General features: G+C 37.9%; 1 protein-coding gene across 1 annotated transcript; it reads right to left on the bottom strand.

Annotated features, from left to right (window-relative positions):
- Window positions 1-17,846: 17,846 nt before the first annotated feature.
- LOC110698037 (thioredoxin H2-like) lies at window positions 17,847-18,733 on the bottom strand. Its single transcript, XM_021875445.1, has 3 exons — window positions 18,478-18,733; window positions 18,271-18,393; window positions 17,847-18,173 (listed from the first exon to the last, which is right to left on the bottom strand). Exons 1-3 carry the CDS (start codon window positions 18,580-18,582, stop codon window positions 18,042-18,044), a joined length of 360 nt encoding a protein of 119 aa, XP_021731137.1. The 5' UTR covers window positions 18,583-18,733; the 3' UTR covers window positions 17,847-18,041.
- Window positions 18,734-19,476: the final 743 nt, after the last annotated feature.

The following is a 19,476-nucleotide window of genomic DNA, read 5'->3' as shown; positions in this document are numbered from 1 at the left end:
ATGACCACGACAAATGAAATCGTCGTTGTCCCATTTCGATCTTTCCCGAACGTTCTCCAAGGTCTCATTGTCATGTTCACCTGGCCTTGGAGTACTTATAACATAGGCAACATTAAGAGATGTAAGAAGAAAATACATTTTCTTCTTCCACCTCCTAAATTCAACACCGTCAAACTTCTTGAGTTTGACAAAGTTTGTTGTTAATTCTTTCACACTAAACATACTTGATTACTTCTAAATAATTAATCCCTTTAGATTGTTAGGTTTTACAACAAATTCAATCAAGAAAACGCTTAAAAATTGTGTGGGACAAAACCTAAGTTATATAATTACAAAACAATAATGTATTGCAATAATTCAAACACAACACAAAGTGTTACAATCAAGTATTAATAAGTCTAAGAAATTACAGAAAATTTCTAGAGACAACACTTATGTGAAGTTTAATTACACTTGCCTTAACTCCAAACCGATCAAAGCACACATGAACATGAGAATAACAATGCCCCTTGAGACTACGACCTTGATACACTGTCAAAGGCGTATGAATACTTTCCTAAAGGGATTAATTTCCCCCACACAGTGCTTAGGTTATTCCGGAAATTCCCTTTGAGATACAATTAACAGCCTTTTTCGTTCTTAGCACAAAGAATCGAAACAAAGATGAATAATTTCACAAGATTTGGAATGATTGCAAGAGTTTTCTCACAAAAGTTTGCAAGGATTTTGAGAGAAAATTGTAGAGAATTCTTTTTGGAGAGAAGAAGAAAAATATTCTGTACTTTTTTCATACCCGAAATCAAGCTTTTTATTAAAGACTTAACTGTCAGAAAATCGCGAACACAGACTGGCGCGGGCGCGCCTCAAAGTGGAGCGGGCGCTCCTCTTCTGATCTTGCGAATTTTCTCAGGAAGGCAGAAGGGGGTCGCGGTTTTAGCGCGACCAACAGCGCGGGCATGCCACCTCACGCGCGGCCGCGCCAATTCTATCCTTCCAAAGGTACAAATTCCAGTGAGGTCCGCGGTTTAGGCGCGCTCACTGCGCGGCCGCGCCATCCCAGCGCGGCCGCTCCTCATGGTACGCGAGTGCGACACCATTAACACTCTAAATAATCCAACAGAGCTTAGGTATCCACCCATTGGAAAGTTCGGCCTTGCATTGTTCATGGCATCCAAGAAGCTAAGGCCCTATTTTCTTGCTCACTCGATTGTGGTCTACCCGAACTAACAGTTGAAGAAGCCGTTCACAACATTAGAGGCCAGTGGCCGAATGCTTAAATGGGCCTTAGAATTGAGAGGATTCGATATCACATACGAACCCAGAAAAGTAATCAAGGGCCAAGCCTTTGTAGATTTCTTGGCCGAAATGACACGGCCGGACTTATAGCCAGCAGAGGATCAAATCTGGAAAGTTTTTGTGGATGGAAGTATAACAGCGACTAGATGTGGCGCTGGTATCATATGTCAATCTCCGGAAGGAGACAATTTTGAATATGCGTTACAATTTTAGTTTCAAGCTTCTAATAACGAGGCTGGGTATAAAGCCCTCTTCGCTGCCCTTAGAATGTGTAAGGCAGTCGACGCAACAAAAATTGATGCTAGCTCGGACTGTCAGCTGATAGTCAGACAAGTGAATGCTAACTATAAGGCCAAGGAGCCGACCATGATGAAGTATCTTCAGATGGTGAAGGATGAGGCCAAGAGCCTAGAACACTTCACGCTGCAACAAGTTCCCTGGTCCGAGAATCATCAGGCGGACGCCCTCTCTAAGCTAGCTTCCTCGGCATCATGTAATACTCCAAGATCTGTGTTTTGGGAAGTCAAGGAAAAGAGGAGTATCGATGTCGAGCCTGTGAAAATCATCGACAGAATCTCCACATGGATGAACAGAATTATCTCCTTCTCAAGGATGGAGTTCTTCCGGACGACCCTAAAGAGAGCTGGCTGATGAAGAAAAAGGTGGCATGGTTTGAGATGAAGAAGGAGGACTTGTTCAAAACAGCCTTTGTGAAGCCCTTCTTAAAATGTATTACGCCCGAGAGGGGGCATGAGGTGTTGGATGACCTTCACCAGGGGCATTGCGGATCACATATAGGGGGACGAGCTTTAGCTAAAAAAGTTACCCATTTGAGGTATTACTGGCCGAGCATGAATCCAGACGCTATGGAAATGGTGAAAAAATGTGACAAGTGCCAGAGATTTACAACCCTCATTCACCGCCCGACAAATAGCTTGTCGGCTATAAGTAGTCCACTTCCCTTTGTAAAATGGGGCATGGATATCTTGGGGTTGTATACCCCAGCATCCGGACAGAGGCGGTATGGGTTAGTAGTTGTTGACTACTTCACAAAGTGGGTCAAAGTTGAGGCCGTTTGAGGGATCAAATGGAGAGATGTATCTGCCTTCATCTGGAAGAGCATTATCACATGTTTTGGTGTGCCGCTATCAATGGTGTTCAAAAATGGACTGCAATTTGAGACAGGCCAATTCAAGGATTGGCTAAGCGACCAGGGCATAACGTATTATTTTGCCTCGGTCGGACGCCTAAAGGAAAATGGCCAGTTGAAGCATACAACAAGTTGATCTCCAATGGCATCAAGCGCAAGCTTGAGAAAACAAGCGGCCTATGGGCTGATGAGTTGGTCAATGTGTTATGGTCCATTCGTACGACAGTAAAAAGTTCAACAGGGGAGTCCCCATTGTTTCTAGTCTATGGCACAGAGGTCGTGCTCCCAATTGAGATGTATGAGTCCACTCTCCGAGTAATGCTATATGATGAATCGGCCAATTAGGAGGCCATGAAGACTGCCCTAGACTTCCTTCCAGAAGCTAGGGGCAATGCGGCACTTAGACACGAAATTTATCATCTAAGGATGACGAGGGCATATAATCATAAAGTGTCTAAGAGGCCACTTAAGATTAGTGACTTGGTCTTAAGAAAGATGGAAATGGTAGGCCAGGCCAATGAGGATGGCAAGTAAACCCCAAACTAGGAAGGGCCTTACCGGATCAGGGAAGAAGTCCGAGATGGTACATATCGTCTCGAAGCCTTGGATGGTCGTCTTATTCCTCGTACGTGGAACAATATGAAAAAATATTATGTATAAATTTTTGTACTTAGCCAAAAGTTGTATATACAACTAGGCCTAAACGGCCGAACAATGTAATTAAAGCCATACGGCCAAAAACAATGAAATTTTGACAAAATTAATGAAAATGTCAAACATTATTATTTTTTCCATTTACTTTGTACGTTTACTTATTGTTAAGCAGAAAATCCGACTAAAAACAAAAACAAGGGTGGCTTGCAAGATAGCAGCTCGGCCCTTGAATAGGGCAATGCTGAATAAGAAATATAGCACAATGTAAGCTTCCCAAAAAGAGAATTGAAGCTCCTTGCAATATAGCAGCCCGGCCACTGAAGGGGCATGATCAGACGACCGAGTAAAATGCCTAGCAAGGGCATCCCCTAGTTAGCCAACTCGGCCATAATTGCCAAAATGGCTAATCACTCCGTCTGGCCCTAGAACAGTCGGACGAATGAAACATAAGGTAACTCGAAAATTGCCAAGGTATTTTTACCCAAAAGGCCAGGGCATACCTAGGCGTCCGAGCCCAATAAATACTTAGAAATAATCAAGTTGAAAAAATACTTGAGAGATCATGAGTGCGTCCAAGAGATAACATTAAAAGACTGCTATGCGCAAGCCAATAAAGCGGCCGACCAACTAAAATTGATTCGTCATTCACCTAATCCAAGGGCAATCAATATTATGATTTGATTAACTTACTAGTCGTCATACCATTTAAGGTATAAAATCTACTAAGTTAATCAAACCTTCTTGAGAATGGACTAGGCGAAATGCCGAATAAAGGGGCATACCCCCAGTAAAGCATTCGTATGCAAAAGAAGAAAAATAAAGCATAAAAAATTGCTCAGAAATGCTAACTATGAATGAAGGAAGAAAGCTTCATAAATTAAAGCCGTTCAAAACAGACGGTAAAAGTAAAAAGAGAGTATATTATAAGACCGCTCAAAACAAGAAGCCAGAGATGAGATTGTTCAAAAACAAGGAAATAAAATTAAAGTACAGAAAGCTTTAAAACAGCCGCTGGAGGACCTGAGCTGTTCACTCAAGCGGCTCATCATCTTTGGCAGGCTCCTCCTCGACCGGCTTCCCATCGCCTGATGCAGCGTCAGCAGGCTTCTCTTCGGCCGGCTCCTCCTCACCGGTCGGCTCCTGCTCCTCATCATCGTCTTCCTCGACTTCAGAGTCAAAGGAAGTCTTATCAAGAACGAGAGGAGGTTGCCCGAAAGCCTCGACCTCCTCTTTGAGGCAGACGTAGTTGAGGCGCTTAGTGAAGCGCTCCTCATAGTAGGCTGACGTGCTCTCTTCGATCATCGGGGAGAAGGCTTCGTAGAAGCGGCTCTTTAGCTTTTCCTCGGCCCTATGCTCTATACGGATGACCTTCATGGGACCTATCGGCCGAGGGGCCTTCAACTGCTCAGACAAGTCTGCAATGGACTTGTTCAAGTGCTCAACCTCAAGTTTGAGGGAGTCTACTTGATCTAGGTCGTCTGAAGAGCTTCCTGGGACGAGGCCAACTCATTTTTCAGTTTCTCAAAGGCTTCAAAGCCCTCCTTCCATTGAGAGGCATTAGCAACCACCTCGTCCCGCTCAAGCTAAAGCGCTTGCCTGGCAAGCTGCTCTTGTCGGAGTGCATCGCCAATCTTGACGATGTCCTCAGTTTGTCGAGCTGACTTCTCGAATAGAGCCTTAAGGTCGTTTCGTAATGGATCTTCTACAGGGCCAAGTTACCGGTGTTCTCATCTTATATCCGGTTAATGGTGCCCCAGGCCGCCTTGATCTTCTCATTCTCCTTATCCTTCCAATCCAGGAAGGCGCTGAGCTTGAGGAAGATTTGTATTCGCACGGAAACATGTCAGCAAAAGCAAACTAGGAAAATATTCTAAGTATGAAAGCAAAAATAAGCCATGGGAAGTTAAGAAATGCTACCTCGGCACTGCAGTTGATCATTTGGCCAAGGAAGCCCTTATTTATTCCGTGTAATTTGTCGCGCTGCTCCTTAGGGACGGCATGTTGCATGGCCTCCCTAGCTTTCCGATCAGCGCCTGTGAGCGACTGGCCGGGTAGCTACATGTGCATCTCCTCGGCAATGTCGGCACAAAACCAAGAAAAGTGTTAGAGTGAACAAGCAAAATCTTAAAAACACAAGTCAACAGTCGTACGAAGATTTAGCTTACCATCCGAGAAAGATGGAGGAGATGGAAGGTTGAATGAAGGAAGGGGTATTAGCTCATCCCCTTCTTCTTGTGTGCGGCTGCGTTGTCCTTCGGCCGACTAAGAAGCAGCTTTCTGCCACTCAAATTTATCTACTACCTCAACATGCAAAGTCGAGGCCAAGTTGCCAGTCGTTTTTGCCGGGGACGACTTACCCCCATCATTCGCATGGACGGACTCATCGTGGACCGCCTCAATTTGCGGATTCACGGGCTTGGAGACCCCACTAGGTGAAAGATGGAGTGGCTTTCCTTCAGACTACTTAGTCTGCGGTGTGACCTTGGCCGCTTTGGTGGAAGACTTAGCCCTTGAGGCTGCTGTCTTCTTGGCTTTGGACGACTGGCCTTCCTTGGAAGTAGAAGCCGACCGCTTTCTCTTCGACCGGGGAATAAGAGTGGCTGCCTGAAAGAAACAGGATAAAGTCAAATGAAATGAACAAGTGTCCGAGTAAAGTTAAGAAGGAACACCTTCCTAACCACTCAACTCGGCAAACATAGACAAAAGACAGCGTCCGAGAGAAGTCAGATAGCATGCCTTTCCTAACATATCAACTCGGCCTCAAAACAAGTTGAATTGTATCTGAGTGAAATGGGGAAGGACTCTTCCTCCAACACACCAGCTCGGAAAAAAAAAGAAAAAAATAAATAAAAATAAAAAGAAGAACGGACGGACAGTACCTCCTTAGCCTGGTTGTGCTGCTGTTGGCGGAATTTATACCGCGCTAAGTCCAGCTCGGACATGTCAACCTCCCCCTTCTGCTCCAGATCCAGCATTCCAAGAGCTACGTTAGAGGAAGAAAAAAGAGGAAAAAATGTTAGAATATTTTTATGTTACAAATAGCATTCGAACAGCTAAGTCACAAGGTTCCACCTTGAGGGTAGTTCTGGTACAAGCCACAGGCCGACATGAAAACTGGGTTCCTAAGCCACACGGCCAGAGGAATCCAATTGAGCGGCACAATCACTGTCTTTCCATCCCTGACTACCTTTTTTACTCCGAAGTAGTCCAGTTGGTGCATGTAGTCAGGGTGGACGGCGGCTTGCTAGGTCATGCTGCCCGCGGCCGAGCTGAATTGGATCGGCATTAAACCGATTCATCCGCAAGTTAAACTCTTCATCCTTTGTCTTGATGCCGTAGAATTGGTGCTTCCAGTCTCGCCACTTGGACGGCCTATCCATCACCACCATATAATCTTTCTAGGTGCTTAGAATAAACCACCCGTCTGTGCCAACATCCAGGCGGACCATGGAATTCATATCATAAAAAACTGGGACGTTCGGCTTGAAACCTTTCCAAAGGCACGTCACCAGATAGCCAAATATGTTTAACCAGCTGTTCGGCACCAGCTGGAAGATAGCAATGTTGTATTCGTCCAGGAGTTCCTGGATGAACGGATGAAGAGGGAAGCGAAAGCCCACTTCCAAAGCAGCGGAGTAGGCGCTGAAGCATTTCTTTTGTTGCCTCTTGCTCTTCCAGGCGGCCACCGAGTAAGAGCGAGTGGGCGCTACGATTTCAAAGCCTTCTCCCAGGTGAAGGAACTTCTTGAACTCCTCAACCTTCAAGTGCAGGAAGGTCAAGGCAGTGTCGCCAACCCTACAGGGGTACGGGTCCTTGAAATTATCAGCATTTGGTTCCTCAGCCGCCTGATCGGCGTTCGGGTTCTCAGCTTCTCCTTTCAGCAGCTTTTAAGGAGCGACCCCAAATTCAAAGGACAACACTGTGTCCAGCTCAGCAGCTTCGGCCGAGCTCCCTCCCCTGGAGCCCTGGCCGCCTCTAGAAACAATGATGCCTTTAGGCACCAAGGGCCTGGTTTCCAGAAGGAAGACCGCCGCAAGAGGGCATGTCACCCGGTTCAGCAATATGGATGTCAATTCTAGGCATGGCCGACTTGGTAGTTTGGATTGGGGGTTGTTGAGGATTTTGGATGGACGCCCTAGTGTCCGCTTGAGAAGAGGAAGGATGCCTTCCAGAAGATGGAAGCTCGGACGGCATCAAGATCGAGCTGGTGAATTGTGAGAAGCGTGGTCCCGAATTTTGCCCAAGCGCTTCCTTGGTAGAAGAGGTGCCTTGCTGATTTTGGCACTCTTCAAAAGAGGTGGCCACTTCGACCACGGAACATTCACTACCACTAAAGGTAATTGTATTTGTGGCCTCCACGTCCGTGTTACTTGGATCGTAGGGGACTAAAGGGTCTACCATACTGTCATCCGGGTTTCTGGCGGCCTCTTTCTCTTATGTCTGTCTCGTACGTGCCATGCTCGACTGCAGGGACTGAGAAGAATAGGTGGGGGTGAGTTGGTACGCACTAGAAATGGACCCACTCCATAGAGAGGAGGACTTGTCCTCGTCCACTTTAGACTCCTCAGTCCCAAGCGAACGGCCAGCCTCATGAGGAAAAACGGACGAAGTCGAGTTTGTGCCAATTAGTGTTTATAAAAATAAAAAAAGTACAAGAAAAAAGGAAGAAGTAAAGAAGAGCAGGCGGTTACCTCTGTACTTGTAGAAAACTTTGAAAATCTTTGAACATCTTGAAGGTTGACCAGAAAAGTCAAAAAACCTGACCGACAAACTCAAGGAACACGGCAGAGCTCTCGAAGGTTTAGGAGGAATGTAACTTTCTCTCTCTAAAAGCTCTACCTTCTCTCTAGAATACTCAAGTTTCCAAAGTATCAAAATGAAGTCAAACAACTTCTATTTATAGACCAAATTTATGAGGGCAAAATGGTAAAACCATCTTTCCCGCCTAGAGGTTCGAACGGAAACTTTTCAAAAAAGTTAACCTAGAAGCTGAACGGTTAAAAAAACCACTCCGTCATATAAGAAGGAAAAAGGTACAGACACACTAACAGCGCGTCAAAATAGACGGCCAGGTCAGCGGAATTTGAACCGTCATTCCGCCAAATACGGATGACATGTGTCCCCCTCAAGCCAGTCGGCACAACCTGTACGCCCGATTTTAAGACTTAAAGTCCATTAAGTAAAATCAGGGCGGACAAAACAAGGCAGACAGCCCAAAGGAGAAATCCCTCTAATGGATGGACGGCAACGTCCGTCTTCCACCAATGACAGTGCTCCATTAACCCAAAACTCGGATGGCACCGGACGAGTGAAAGATCAGAGGAGGCGGCCCATATGGTACGAGTCACCCGCTCTGAGGGGAAATGTTTAGGGTAAAAAATACCCCAACACGTGGCCTAATCCCATAGAGACACGTGACCTATTAAAGGGCAACACGTGTCCCTATAGGAAGATGACACGTGTCAAGCATAAAGAGCACCTGAAATGAGAGAAAAGGGCCTCCTTACATTAGGAAGCCCAAATCCCGAGAAAGCCACAAAACGGTGCCACTATTGGACACGTGGCATCACATGATTGTGCCGCCAATCAGAGCCCAACTTTTTAGGGTACTGTAGACACCTAAAAATGTCTCCCCAAAACCAAACCGATGATGAACAACATGTCACCGCCACTATTGGTCAGGTCGAGTATTTAATCTTGGGAGTGCTTAAAACCAATATTAAGTTAAACATATTCAGTACACAAATCAGTCCAAGCATTTAGTCAAACTTAATCCAACCTCCATTTTAGCCCAAACCCTTTTTAATTCATTTCGTGTTATTTATTAATTAAGCCCGATTAATAAATAATAAAACCCTAAGCCTGAAATAATTCCGAAATAGCTGAAACGGCGCCTAATTATCACGTGCTTAATGCTTTAGTAAAATATAAAAATGAATCTGGACGAAATTCTGGAAAACACAAATGTCGCGACACGGCAAGATGTGTCGCGCCACGGCAAGATTTGCCGTGACACGGCAATTTTCTAGGGTTTCTCCGTGACGCATTTCAATTCTAGGGTTTCGTGCTTCACCCTTCACATTTTTTCTATAAATACGAGGCTGATTTCTCCAATTTCGGGGCACCAACACACATTCTAATTCCTCTCTCTCTTATTCTAAGCCTTAAACCTATATATTCTCCTAATTACACCATTCCTTCCCTAAGAATTCCAAGGATTCCATACAACACTCGAAATTCCGTACTTAAACCAAGGCGTGAAAGGTAGAACCGATTGAGGGTTTGGACCAAATCTACTCCACTTTTAATTTAATTTAATTGTTTAAATTTGATTTATTTTTATTGAAATTACTAACAATTTATTCATGATGTAGCAATTTAAAGGAGCACGCGGAACGTGAGTAATTAATTAATTTACTTACTTATTTTATTTTATATTGCTAGTATCATGATTATGGTTATTATGATTTGATTTGACTAACGATGTTATGGTTAAATTGCTTCCAATATTAATGTTTATTCTATTGTTATTATTGATCACTATCACCATATTACATGTTTAAAGGGAACATGTAATTGAATATAACGCTTAAAAAGATAATTTGGATGACAGGGTTAGGTTCTTTTTTAATCTTGTTGTTTAATCAAGTGATCACAATATTTTAGAATCATGTGTTGCATTAATATTCAACCAATTTAGCCTAATATAGGTTGGAGCAAATTGAACCTTTGTTTATATGCCTATGAGATCGCAAGAAATACTTTTCACAATAAGAATCGAGTAGAGGCCAATACTGGCGAATGTGACTCCATGACTCACTTCGTACCATCATCCCCGATCCTCCTTTCGTGGTTCCGAACCATATGGAGTTAATAATCTCATGGATTATGAATGGGGTGTAACCTTCACGGGTCAATCGTTGTTGCCTTTTGTTGTCCCTTAGTCGCGGTTACCTTTTATGATCCGTGAACGGTTTACAAGTTCCATAAAAACTTGTTGGCAGCTCCCTACTTTGCTTTGTCCCTAATCGTATATGTCAATTCCCACTCCCTATGAGTTCCAAGCATATTCACAGCATGCTTAACATAGGTGCGCTTCGAATAACGCCTACAGGCACCAACCCTACAGGGGCACACATTTCCACCCCTATAAATACCCCAATCATTTATGATGGGAGGTGTGAATTAAGACATATCATTCTAAGAGCATTGAAAGCTCCAACTTCTCTATACTTTCTCTCTCTTATTCCGTTTCCGGTCACTAACTTGATCGTCGGAGGCGAATATTACATCAAACGGAATATTCGCTATTTTGCAGGTGTCCGCGTCCATCCGGTCGTGTTCAAGACCAGTATCCCGAGGAATTCCAAAAAACCCAAACACAGGTAACGTTCGTTACTTTTGCAAATTGAAGAAGTATACAGCTAAATGCCACTCAATCAAATAAACTATTATTTTAATCAATTTATACCATTTTCAAGGCAAGATAAACATCCCATGTTTATGATGAAGATAAACTGGGGCTCCCCCCTCCTAGAGAGGCCTAGCAAAATACAATTTTTTTTTTTAATATATAAATGTGGGTATAGGGTGGGGATGGGGCAGGTACGAAGTGGGCCGGGTGGGGATGGGCGGGGATGTAGCAGGTACAACTTAAAATTCACCCTTCCCCATCACCCATGGTGGGTATAGTTTTTATCCCCATCCCCGTCCCCCCCCCCCCCCAGGGCGGGGATGAGGCGGGTCTCCTACTTGACTCACCCCACCGACTTCCCTAATTTGACTAGCTACATTAGCTATGAGTTAGAGATATCTTTGACTAACAGTCTGGAGGAGTTAATCAAGAAATTACACAATTAACACAAACATAGCTAATAGTGATAATGATGTTATAGTCATCATTATCCTTTACATTATATTATAAGCCACCTGATTAAATATAAAAAAAAAATAAAAACATTAATTTACGGCATTAGAAAACAATGCTTAACAAAAATACAATGAAAAATAATTATTGTTAACATGATCATCCAAAAACCAATAAAAAAAATTTCTGCATCCTACGTAATATTACCCTTCACCAAATTTCATTACCAAAAACCTTCACATTTTTTACACCAAAACGACACCTAAGCAAGTAAAACGTCAAGCTTTATCATATGACAGCAAGCTAGGATGAATGAGATTAATAACAAATTCTTGCTTCCACTCTTCAACCGAACTTCGATAAATAAAAAAAATTAAAAATTAAAAAGTGAGAGATCACTTAGATTAGATGCCAGTCTTTTCAATGCTAATATTACTTCAAATCTAGTCAAATCTGGTACATAGAGAAGCTCATTTATCAAAGATGTCTTTTGATCCTCCATATCTTCTTCACGGGCCATGATGACTTGTTCATGTTGTTGAGTGGACAAGGCACTTGCAATAGTTCACATGTGAGTGTTCATGCCATTCATAAAACCAAATTAACTAGGTGACATGTTAAAAGAAGATGTCAAATCCACAACCTCTGGCAACTTTCTCTTCTTTCCTTTTATCTTCAACCTCTTTTGATTTCTTTGAAGAAAATTCCGTCGGAGTTAATTGTCGTGATTGATTTACTAATTCAATATCCTCAATGTCATCATCTTCATCACTTCCATCCCCTCCTTTTGTTGATTACCCACAGCTTGTAAAAAAGTCTTGAAATTAGTACTAGTAGCTCGATCACAACAAAAAAAGGTAATTGATAATTGATCAAGAATAGGAAAAAGAACATTCCATTACCCTTGAGAATTTTTGTGTGCTGCGATCAAAGTATTTTAAAAAATTAATTATATCTTGAAGGCTTGCAAAGAAATAGAAATAGATGATGATGAGGGGTGTATTTCCCATTTACCCTGCAATAATCATCATAAGATTGTCTCACACACAATAACATCTTCTTTTCATCATCCCACGACAAATCAGAATTACAAAACATATCTGTAATCACATTGTACATGTCCTTGAACCATATGATTTTTGTCAATATGGGAATTAGCTTTACAACCACAGCTTTTATTCATGAACATTTTTTTTTCCCATGCCACCATGAGAAATTTGAACAACATCCATTCTGTACAACTTTTTATGCATATTATTTTTAAAAAAAATAAGCTTAATAATCAGATTTGCTAATAGAAATTAAAATAAACAATCAAACTTAATGTAACAAGAAATGTTGTCCCCTTGCCACACGAACAAAACATACTAAAAATTACTATAAAGATACATCACAATATAATGTATCAACTAATATTCTTCCTTAAAAGAACATAAATAAATATTTTTGTTAATACTGCATCTAACTCTCCAACAATTAAACAAGGTTTGTGCTAAATTGTTTCGATAATTAGTCCAAGCATCAGATGACTCAAGATAGTAATGTACTTCATTTCATCATCACTATCCTCGCCATCACTCACATCACTTTATTTTCTTCATCTGAATCAAAATATATTGTGTAATCGATCTCGTGTCTTTTGAGATGCCATTAGTAAGCTTCACAGTTTAAAAGTTCCTCAAGGTAATAATACTCATTAGAACCTTTCCTAATACATATTAGGGTTACACACTCCAAATACATTCATAGCAATTGAACCTTTCCTTGTTCGATACCTTGGTATATCAGCTGATCATTCGGGACATGAACACTAATATATGTGCCGTCTAATTAAGACTCCTAAACAATTCTAAAAAAATAACAAAGATAGATGTATAAGTTTGACATGATTTAATTTTGGTTGATTTATAATATAGGTATAGCAGAAGAATGCGAGGATGACAGATTGATAAATTCCCACTGTCCTATTTTTTGTATGATTAGCCAATGTGAACAAAAACATGGCAACAATTTCTTGTATTAACATGTTTCGACTTGCACTCAATTCTCCAATATCTCTGATCATTTCACAAATTATACCAAAAGTTCTTCTATTCACACAAAGTTCACTCTTACAAATGACATCACTATATTTGATTAAAGCATTCAACTTCTTAAGCCTAAGACGCCATTTTGACTTTTACAATATTTTGGTCGTTCAATTTTATGAATTACCTGCACGCTCATCATAAACAACACAAAATATATAATGGTAGCTACATATATAACAACCATAATTGTTATTAGTAACTCTATTTGCTTCTTCTTCCTTCTCCTTATGAGAGTCGGTTGTAAGGGAGTCATTTATGTACAAAAAATTACATATAATATATAGTTATTCAAGCTATTAAAGCAAAGTACAAAAAGTGTGTTTAATCTAATGGTATATAATTGAAATCCTAAAATTTTAGCTACTTTAGGTGCTAATTGCTAGAGAGTCGTGGGGTACTATTAATCAAACAATACCCAACAATGATGTTATCAAATTTTAATGCTAAAAGAAGTGGATACAATCATACAGAGAAACAAATGATACATCATCAAGCTACCATATTACAATCAATTATATAAAGTTATAAACAATAAAAATCTTTAATACACATATCAAGCTACTATAAAGCTCTCGAAAAATTCACAGTTGATAGGAATTATAAATATATATCATTAAAATAAAGAGTTACCAAAAAATAAATAAATTAAAAACCTCATCGGAAATAACAGTTGAAATTGGTTGTCGTCGACCCATTGTGGAACTATCTCTTCTATGTTCATGGAATAAATAAAATCATGAAATTCATTTCAAGAAATCCAACCAAACAGCTCCTTAATATCGTATACACAAAACCTTTTACAAAAGTGTTATAACAAATGGGTACAAATTTTTACCTACACCCTTGTGTAGGTATTACTACCTGCACCCCCTTTCCTTTATAATGACGTCATTCTATATTATTCGATTTAGAATCACATACAAAATGTTCATTTTTGTATATGTAAATGTTTAATTTTGTATCATTAAATGTTCAATCTTGTTAATACGACCTGTTATATTCAAATTATTATATTTATTTTTAGACAATTTTTATTAATTTGTCTTACTATTTAGCTAAGTTAATAGACTTTGTTTGAAAAAATATCTTTCAATATAGAATAAAAGTAATTCAATTACATAATAACTTCATTTTAAATTAACATATGCTCATTGTTTCTTAAGCATACAAGGAATATTTTTATCTTTCCAAATGTACATATGCTTAATTAAAAAAATAATAATAAATAAATAAAAGTGAAAATCTTAAACTTAAAAAATGTACATATCATACATGTATCTTACAAAATGAACATCGTCATGTAATAAATTTCGTATAAATAAAAGGTATATAGAATCATCCTCCTAGTTATACACTTGTACCCTTTCTACTATTATGATAGATGTTTTTATGCTTTCCTTGATACACATTTTTTTCTCAATATATAAATCGTCTTTACCCCTTTTTTTTTTAATTTCATTATCATGTAAAAGATCAATTTTTTTACAGAAAATGTTAGTTACAAATTTACAGTTAAAACACGCTATAAACAAAACTGGATAATTAAATAAACATTTATATATACAAATTTGAACACACTGTTAGAAATGAACATAGTTCAATATACGAATGAACAAATATTAAAATCTAAATGAACTTCTTTCAACATGAAAATGAACAACTATTAAAAGTCAAATTAACATCTTTCAACATGAAAATGAATAACTATTAAAAGTCAACTGAACATCTTTCAACATGAGAATGCATGAACAAATATTAATATTTAACCGAGCTTTCTCAATATGATAACAAACAAGTATTAAAATTCAAACAGATATCTTTTAATGTGAAAATTGAATGAACAAGTATTAAATTAAATGAATATGTTTAGATATGAGAATGAACATTATATTAGATTGAAAATGAACATCTTTCAATATGAGAATGAACATATAATTTTAATAGAATGAATATGTATCAAATTTAATTGAACATATATTCAAATGAAAATGACCATAAATGAACATTAATTTCATTTAAAATGATCATTGTTCCATAAAAAAGAATATTTACGATTGATTAAATTTCATAGCCAAAATTCGCCAGATGACAAGTTTTGTTAACAAAATAAATAATCTTAATTAAGAATCAATTATTCAATTCCATAAATCAAATTGATAATTTGTTTATAACTTAGTTATTAAAATATGAATATTAATCCTTTACAAATGAGCATAAAGTTCATCTAAAATGAACATTTATAATAGACTAAATTTACTTGTCAAAATTCACATCAATTTTAATTGACTCATGTTATAATCAACCAAAGTTCTTATAACATAATTCAAATATTATTATAAGAATCACTTCCATGATAAACTATATGAAATCAAAAACTCTTATATAGCTTATTGAAATCCCTTATTAGATCTATAGAAATTTATGAAGAAAATGAAAAAAAAATACATTTATTAAAATTCAATGACCGTATATTAATATATAAATAACCGTATACAAATATATAAATGAACATTTGTCAAAATAAAAATGAACATTCATCAAATTGTAAATGAACATTCATCAAATTAAAAAAAAAAATTCACTACGAACTAAATTTACATTTCTATAATCCTACGAAATATGTCAAATTATCCAGAAAACTAAGACAGTTACACTCTATTTTCATTTTTTATGTCCAACATTTTTGTAATCTAATAACACACCACAAATCGATTCAACAAGTATATCAAACATCATTCTACTATAATATATTATAAGAAATCACTTTTATGATAAAACTAAAATTATGAGAAATCAAAAACTATTACCGAAGTTTAATATATCTAAAGAGAATAACTGAAGAATAAGGCAAAAAGTTAGGTTTGAATTTGTACTTTTTTTCTTCCAAAAATAAACAAAAATAACTAACAATTTGATTTTCGATCTTTCTTTTGATGAAATTTCCTTCGATCTTGTGATTTCATCCTTTAAATCCAATGTTTTAGTTGAGATCAAGACAATTTTGATTTTTTTCAAGAGAAATTTGAAAATTTTTGGTAGTTTAGGAGAGAGAAAATAGAGTGAAAAAATGAGGAAAGTGGGTAAAATTTGAGAGAGAAAATGTAGTAGTAATATATTTTTTTTTTTTTTTACCATTTATATGAGGAGAGAGATAAGCTGGATTTTTTTTAACCTGATAGTAGTTATTGGGGAGGGGGTGTTGGTGTTAGTACCTGCACTTGGGTGTAGGTTTAAACAATTAACAAATGAGAGAGAAACAGCGCAAAAAAGCCTAGAAGCCCATTGTCAAAGCCCAAACAATGTTTCATTCTAAATCAATTGGCAATATGAGATTTAGTCCGCTTAGGTTATAAAATGAAAGGCCTATGTTTTTTTTTTTTACGGACGCTTGGGTAATAAACTGAAAGGCCTATGTTTTTTTTTCAATGTGGACAAACAACACTCACAATTACACTTAACAAGAACCAAAGCAAAACTCCATGTATGTAAGAGTTAGCATGTTTTAATTAAATCATCTGAAGTAGTATTCAGAAGTTCAGAACAAAGAATGATATATTGGAGGAAGTAGAAATGGAGAAATGTTACGTATTTGTTGGTACATAACATAACAATTCGTAAATATTTTAAAAATTAACATTAGTACCACTGAGATATGAAATATATCATTGTTATTACAATAGTACTGTAATAGTTAAAATTACACTAAAGATTGTTACAATTGTATACTTTTGAAGCTAATATATGTACCACTAGGTTGTGAAATTATGCTATTGGAGGGTAATGGTATTAAAATGACTATAGTGGTACAATTAAAACCTAAAAATTAAAGTAATAATATGTGATCGCATCACCTTTTTGTTATACTAAATTATCATTATGCCCCTGTTATATACTAATAAGTAAATAATTTTCCTCCCTTTAAAATGTCTCCATAGTACAAAAATATCAAAGTTGTAGCCACTGAGGATGTTAGATAATATTATATGGCTACTTTGGATGTTAGATAATATTGTACTTTGGAGTATTCTAATCCGTTGCTACCCTCTCAAATTTAAGATAATCAGGCACGTGATAAATTTGATTGACAAACCTTTATAACAGTTGGCCATATCTATAATTCTACCCATCGCTTAGACAATAGTGACATAATAGGAATTCTCATTATATACTAATAATACTACTCCCTTCTTTTTTAAATACTTGTTTCACTTTCTTTTATGGCCGTTTTTAAATACTTGTTTCATTTCCTTATTTGGAAAGCTTTTACAATATTTAATTTATTTCTCTCAAGTAGTAAACCCAACATAAATCATATTTTATTAATTTTATACTCTCTCTTCTAATTCTCTCAATTACTTTTGCTTTTTTAATTGTTTATTCTTCCACATACCCCATTACCTCCATATTTTATTACTTTCTCCAATTTTTTCTAAAACCCCGCGCATGGAAAAATGGAGCATAAAAACGGAGGGAGTATTACTATATTTGGAAATATTACAATTTTGTCTAAGCATCCAAATGAAAGTATGAAACATGATTGCTGATTATGCTTATCCATTGAATTAGTATTTAAAGCTTGAATCCCTTATCTTTTAGACTGCCCTTCGGACTGACGAAAGTCATTTAACAGCAGATAGACAGAAGTTATGACAACCCTCAAACGAGAGCCAAAAAGAGGGCTTTCATTAAGATAATTCGCCCATAAAAGATACTCTCTTACCGGACTCGAAAGAAACCATCCGTCAGACGGAGAGTTTGATCTACGATATATCTGGACTAGACAAATCAATGATACTTCAATAACATCAAGCTTTAAGTACGATCAGCATTCGGTACTGATTTTCAATTCGGAATCAACCAAGAATATACAAGTCAATCGAAGAAACGAAAAAGAAAACTTCTCCTGCAGAATACTCATGCAGTGAGCCAGTTCATAAGGTACACAATGATTACATTTCTTACAAATTTGTAAATAAGTTTTCTGTTAATTTCGGTGTTTTGAGATTCTCTCCTTAAGTTCACCCTTATTAGCACCAATAAGCCTGTCAACCTCTTTCCCCTTCTTAAAAAATACGAAGGTTGGCATCGCATCAACCCCGAATTCACTGGCAACATCCTGTAACAAAGGGGATGTATATACTCAATTCTCGAGCACTACAGAAGAAAAAATGATTCGAAACAAAGAGCATCAATTTAGGACTGATTATCTTTACCGAAAGCTCATCTACATCGATTTTGACAACCTCAACATCTCTGTACTTTGTTGAGAGATCTTTGACAATCGGTTCCATGTATTGGCATGGTCCACACCAAGAAGCTGAGAAGTCTACCACCATCTGCAGCTCCCAAAATGAAACAAGAATTGGAACTTATAATACAGGTGCTGATAGAAACAAGAATTAACAGCAAACAGAACTCACCAGTTTGTCAGAATTCTTCGAGGATTCCAAATGTGAACTCCATTGGTCAGTAGAATGAATTTCGACGACTGCTGGTGGTATGCCACGGGAAATGCGAATCCCCATTTCAGGATGCAGGTGGAAGCTAAGTTTGGAAATCTGTAATTCTTGGTGAATGATAAGCTTGAAGGAGGAATTTATAGAGATAATAAGTTGATGATCATTGTAGATTCCCCTTCTCCAACCTGGTATCAGATGCCTTCATTTCTGAAGTTGACATATATTATAGTTTATGATGAAAGAGAGGTAAAATTTTTGGTTTTGGAATATATGTTACATGTCTCCGAATGAATTTAATCACTAGAAAGAATATAGCTTTTAGTCCAGAAACTGGGTCTTGTAGCCAAAACAACTACAGAATTTCAATTGTTGCCACTAGGATAATAACGCGAAATTAATAACAAAAAGAATTGTCACAAACATATGCTTACACCATACTCCTCGAAATGATGCTCGAGGAAAGAAAACGATGAAGGCATCTTTGAAAAACGATGGCCAACCCACTCTGTTTAACTAGAATCCACTTTTGTTATCACAAAGCACAGATACTGCTCAGTTTTAGCATCCTAATTCAATTTTAATAGTGCCACATGATTCATATTATAATCTCGCTTATAAAGAATACCAAGTATTATGGTCAGATCAAGGTACATAAGACAATAGACATGAATGTATATAGAATCAAATAGTGAAGTATGCGGTCAATAGAGCTTAAAAACATGCAAGTTTATTGACAAAAAGACGCAAAAAAGACAGTGGAACAAAAAGACAGAGACATTGCGCAACATAGAAGTTGCTTCTACTACATAGGTGAGCATCTACTACTTCAACAAAAACTACCTACACAAGTACACTTCCCAGGAAGTGCAACTCCCACAAAGTCGCAAACCCTTGATTATGCAACATCTTGGGTCCAATCAAACAACCATCACACCCTCAGGTAACTCTATATTTACCTCT

Source organism: Chenopodium quinoa, unplaced genomic scaffold (genome assembly GCF_001683475.1).
Source record: "Chenopodium quinoa cultivar QQ74 unplaced genomic scaffold, ASM168347v1, whole genome shotgun sequence".
NCBI classification, from domain to species: Eukaryota; Viridiplantae; Streptophyta; class Magnoliopsida; order Caryophyllales; family Amaranthaceae; genus Chenopodium; species Chenopodium quinoa.
The sequence above is the reverse complement of the archived record's forward strand: the minus strand, read 5'-3'. Positions and strand labels throughout refer to the sequence as shown.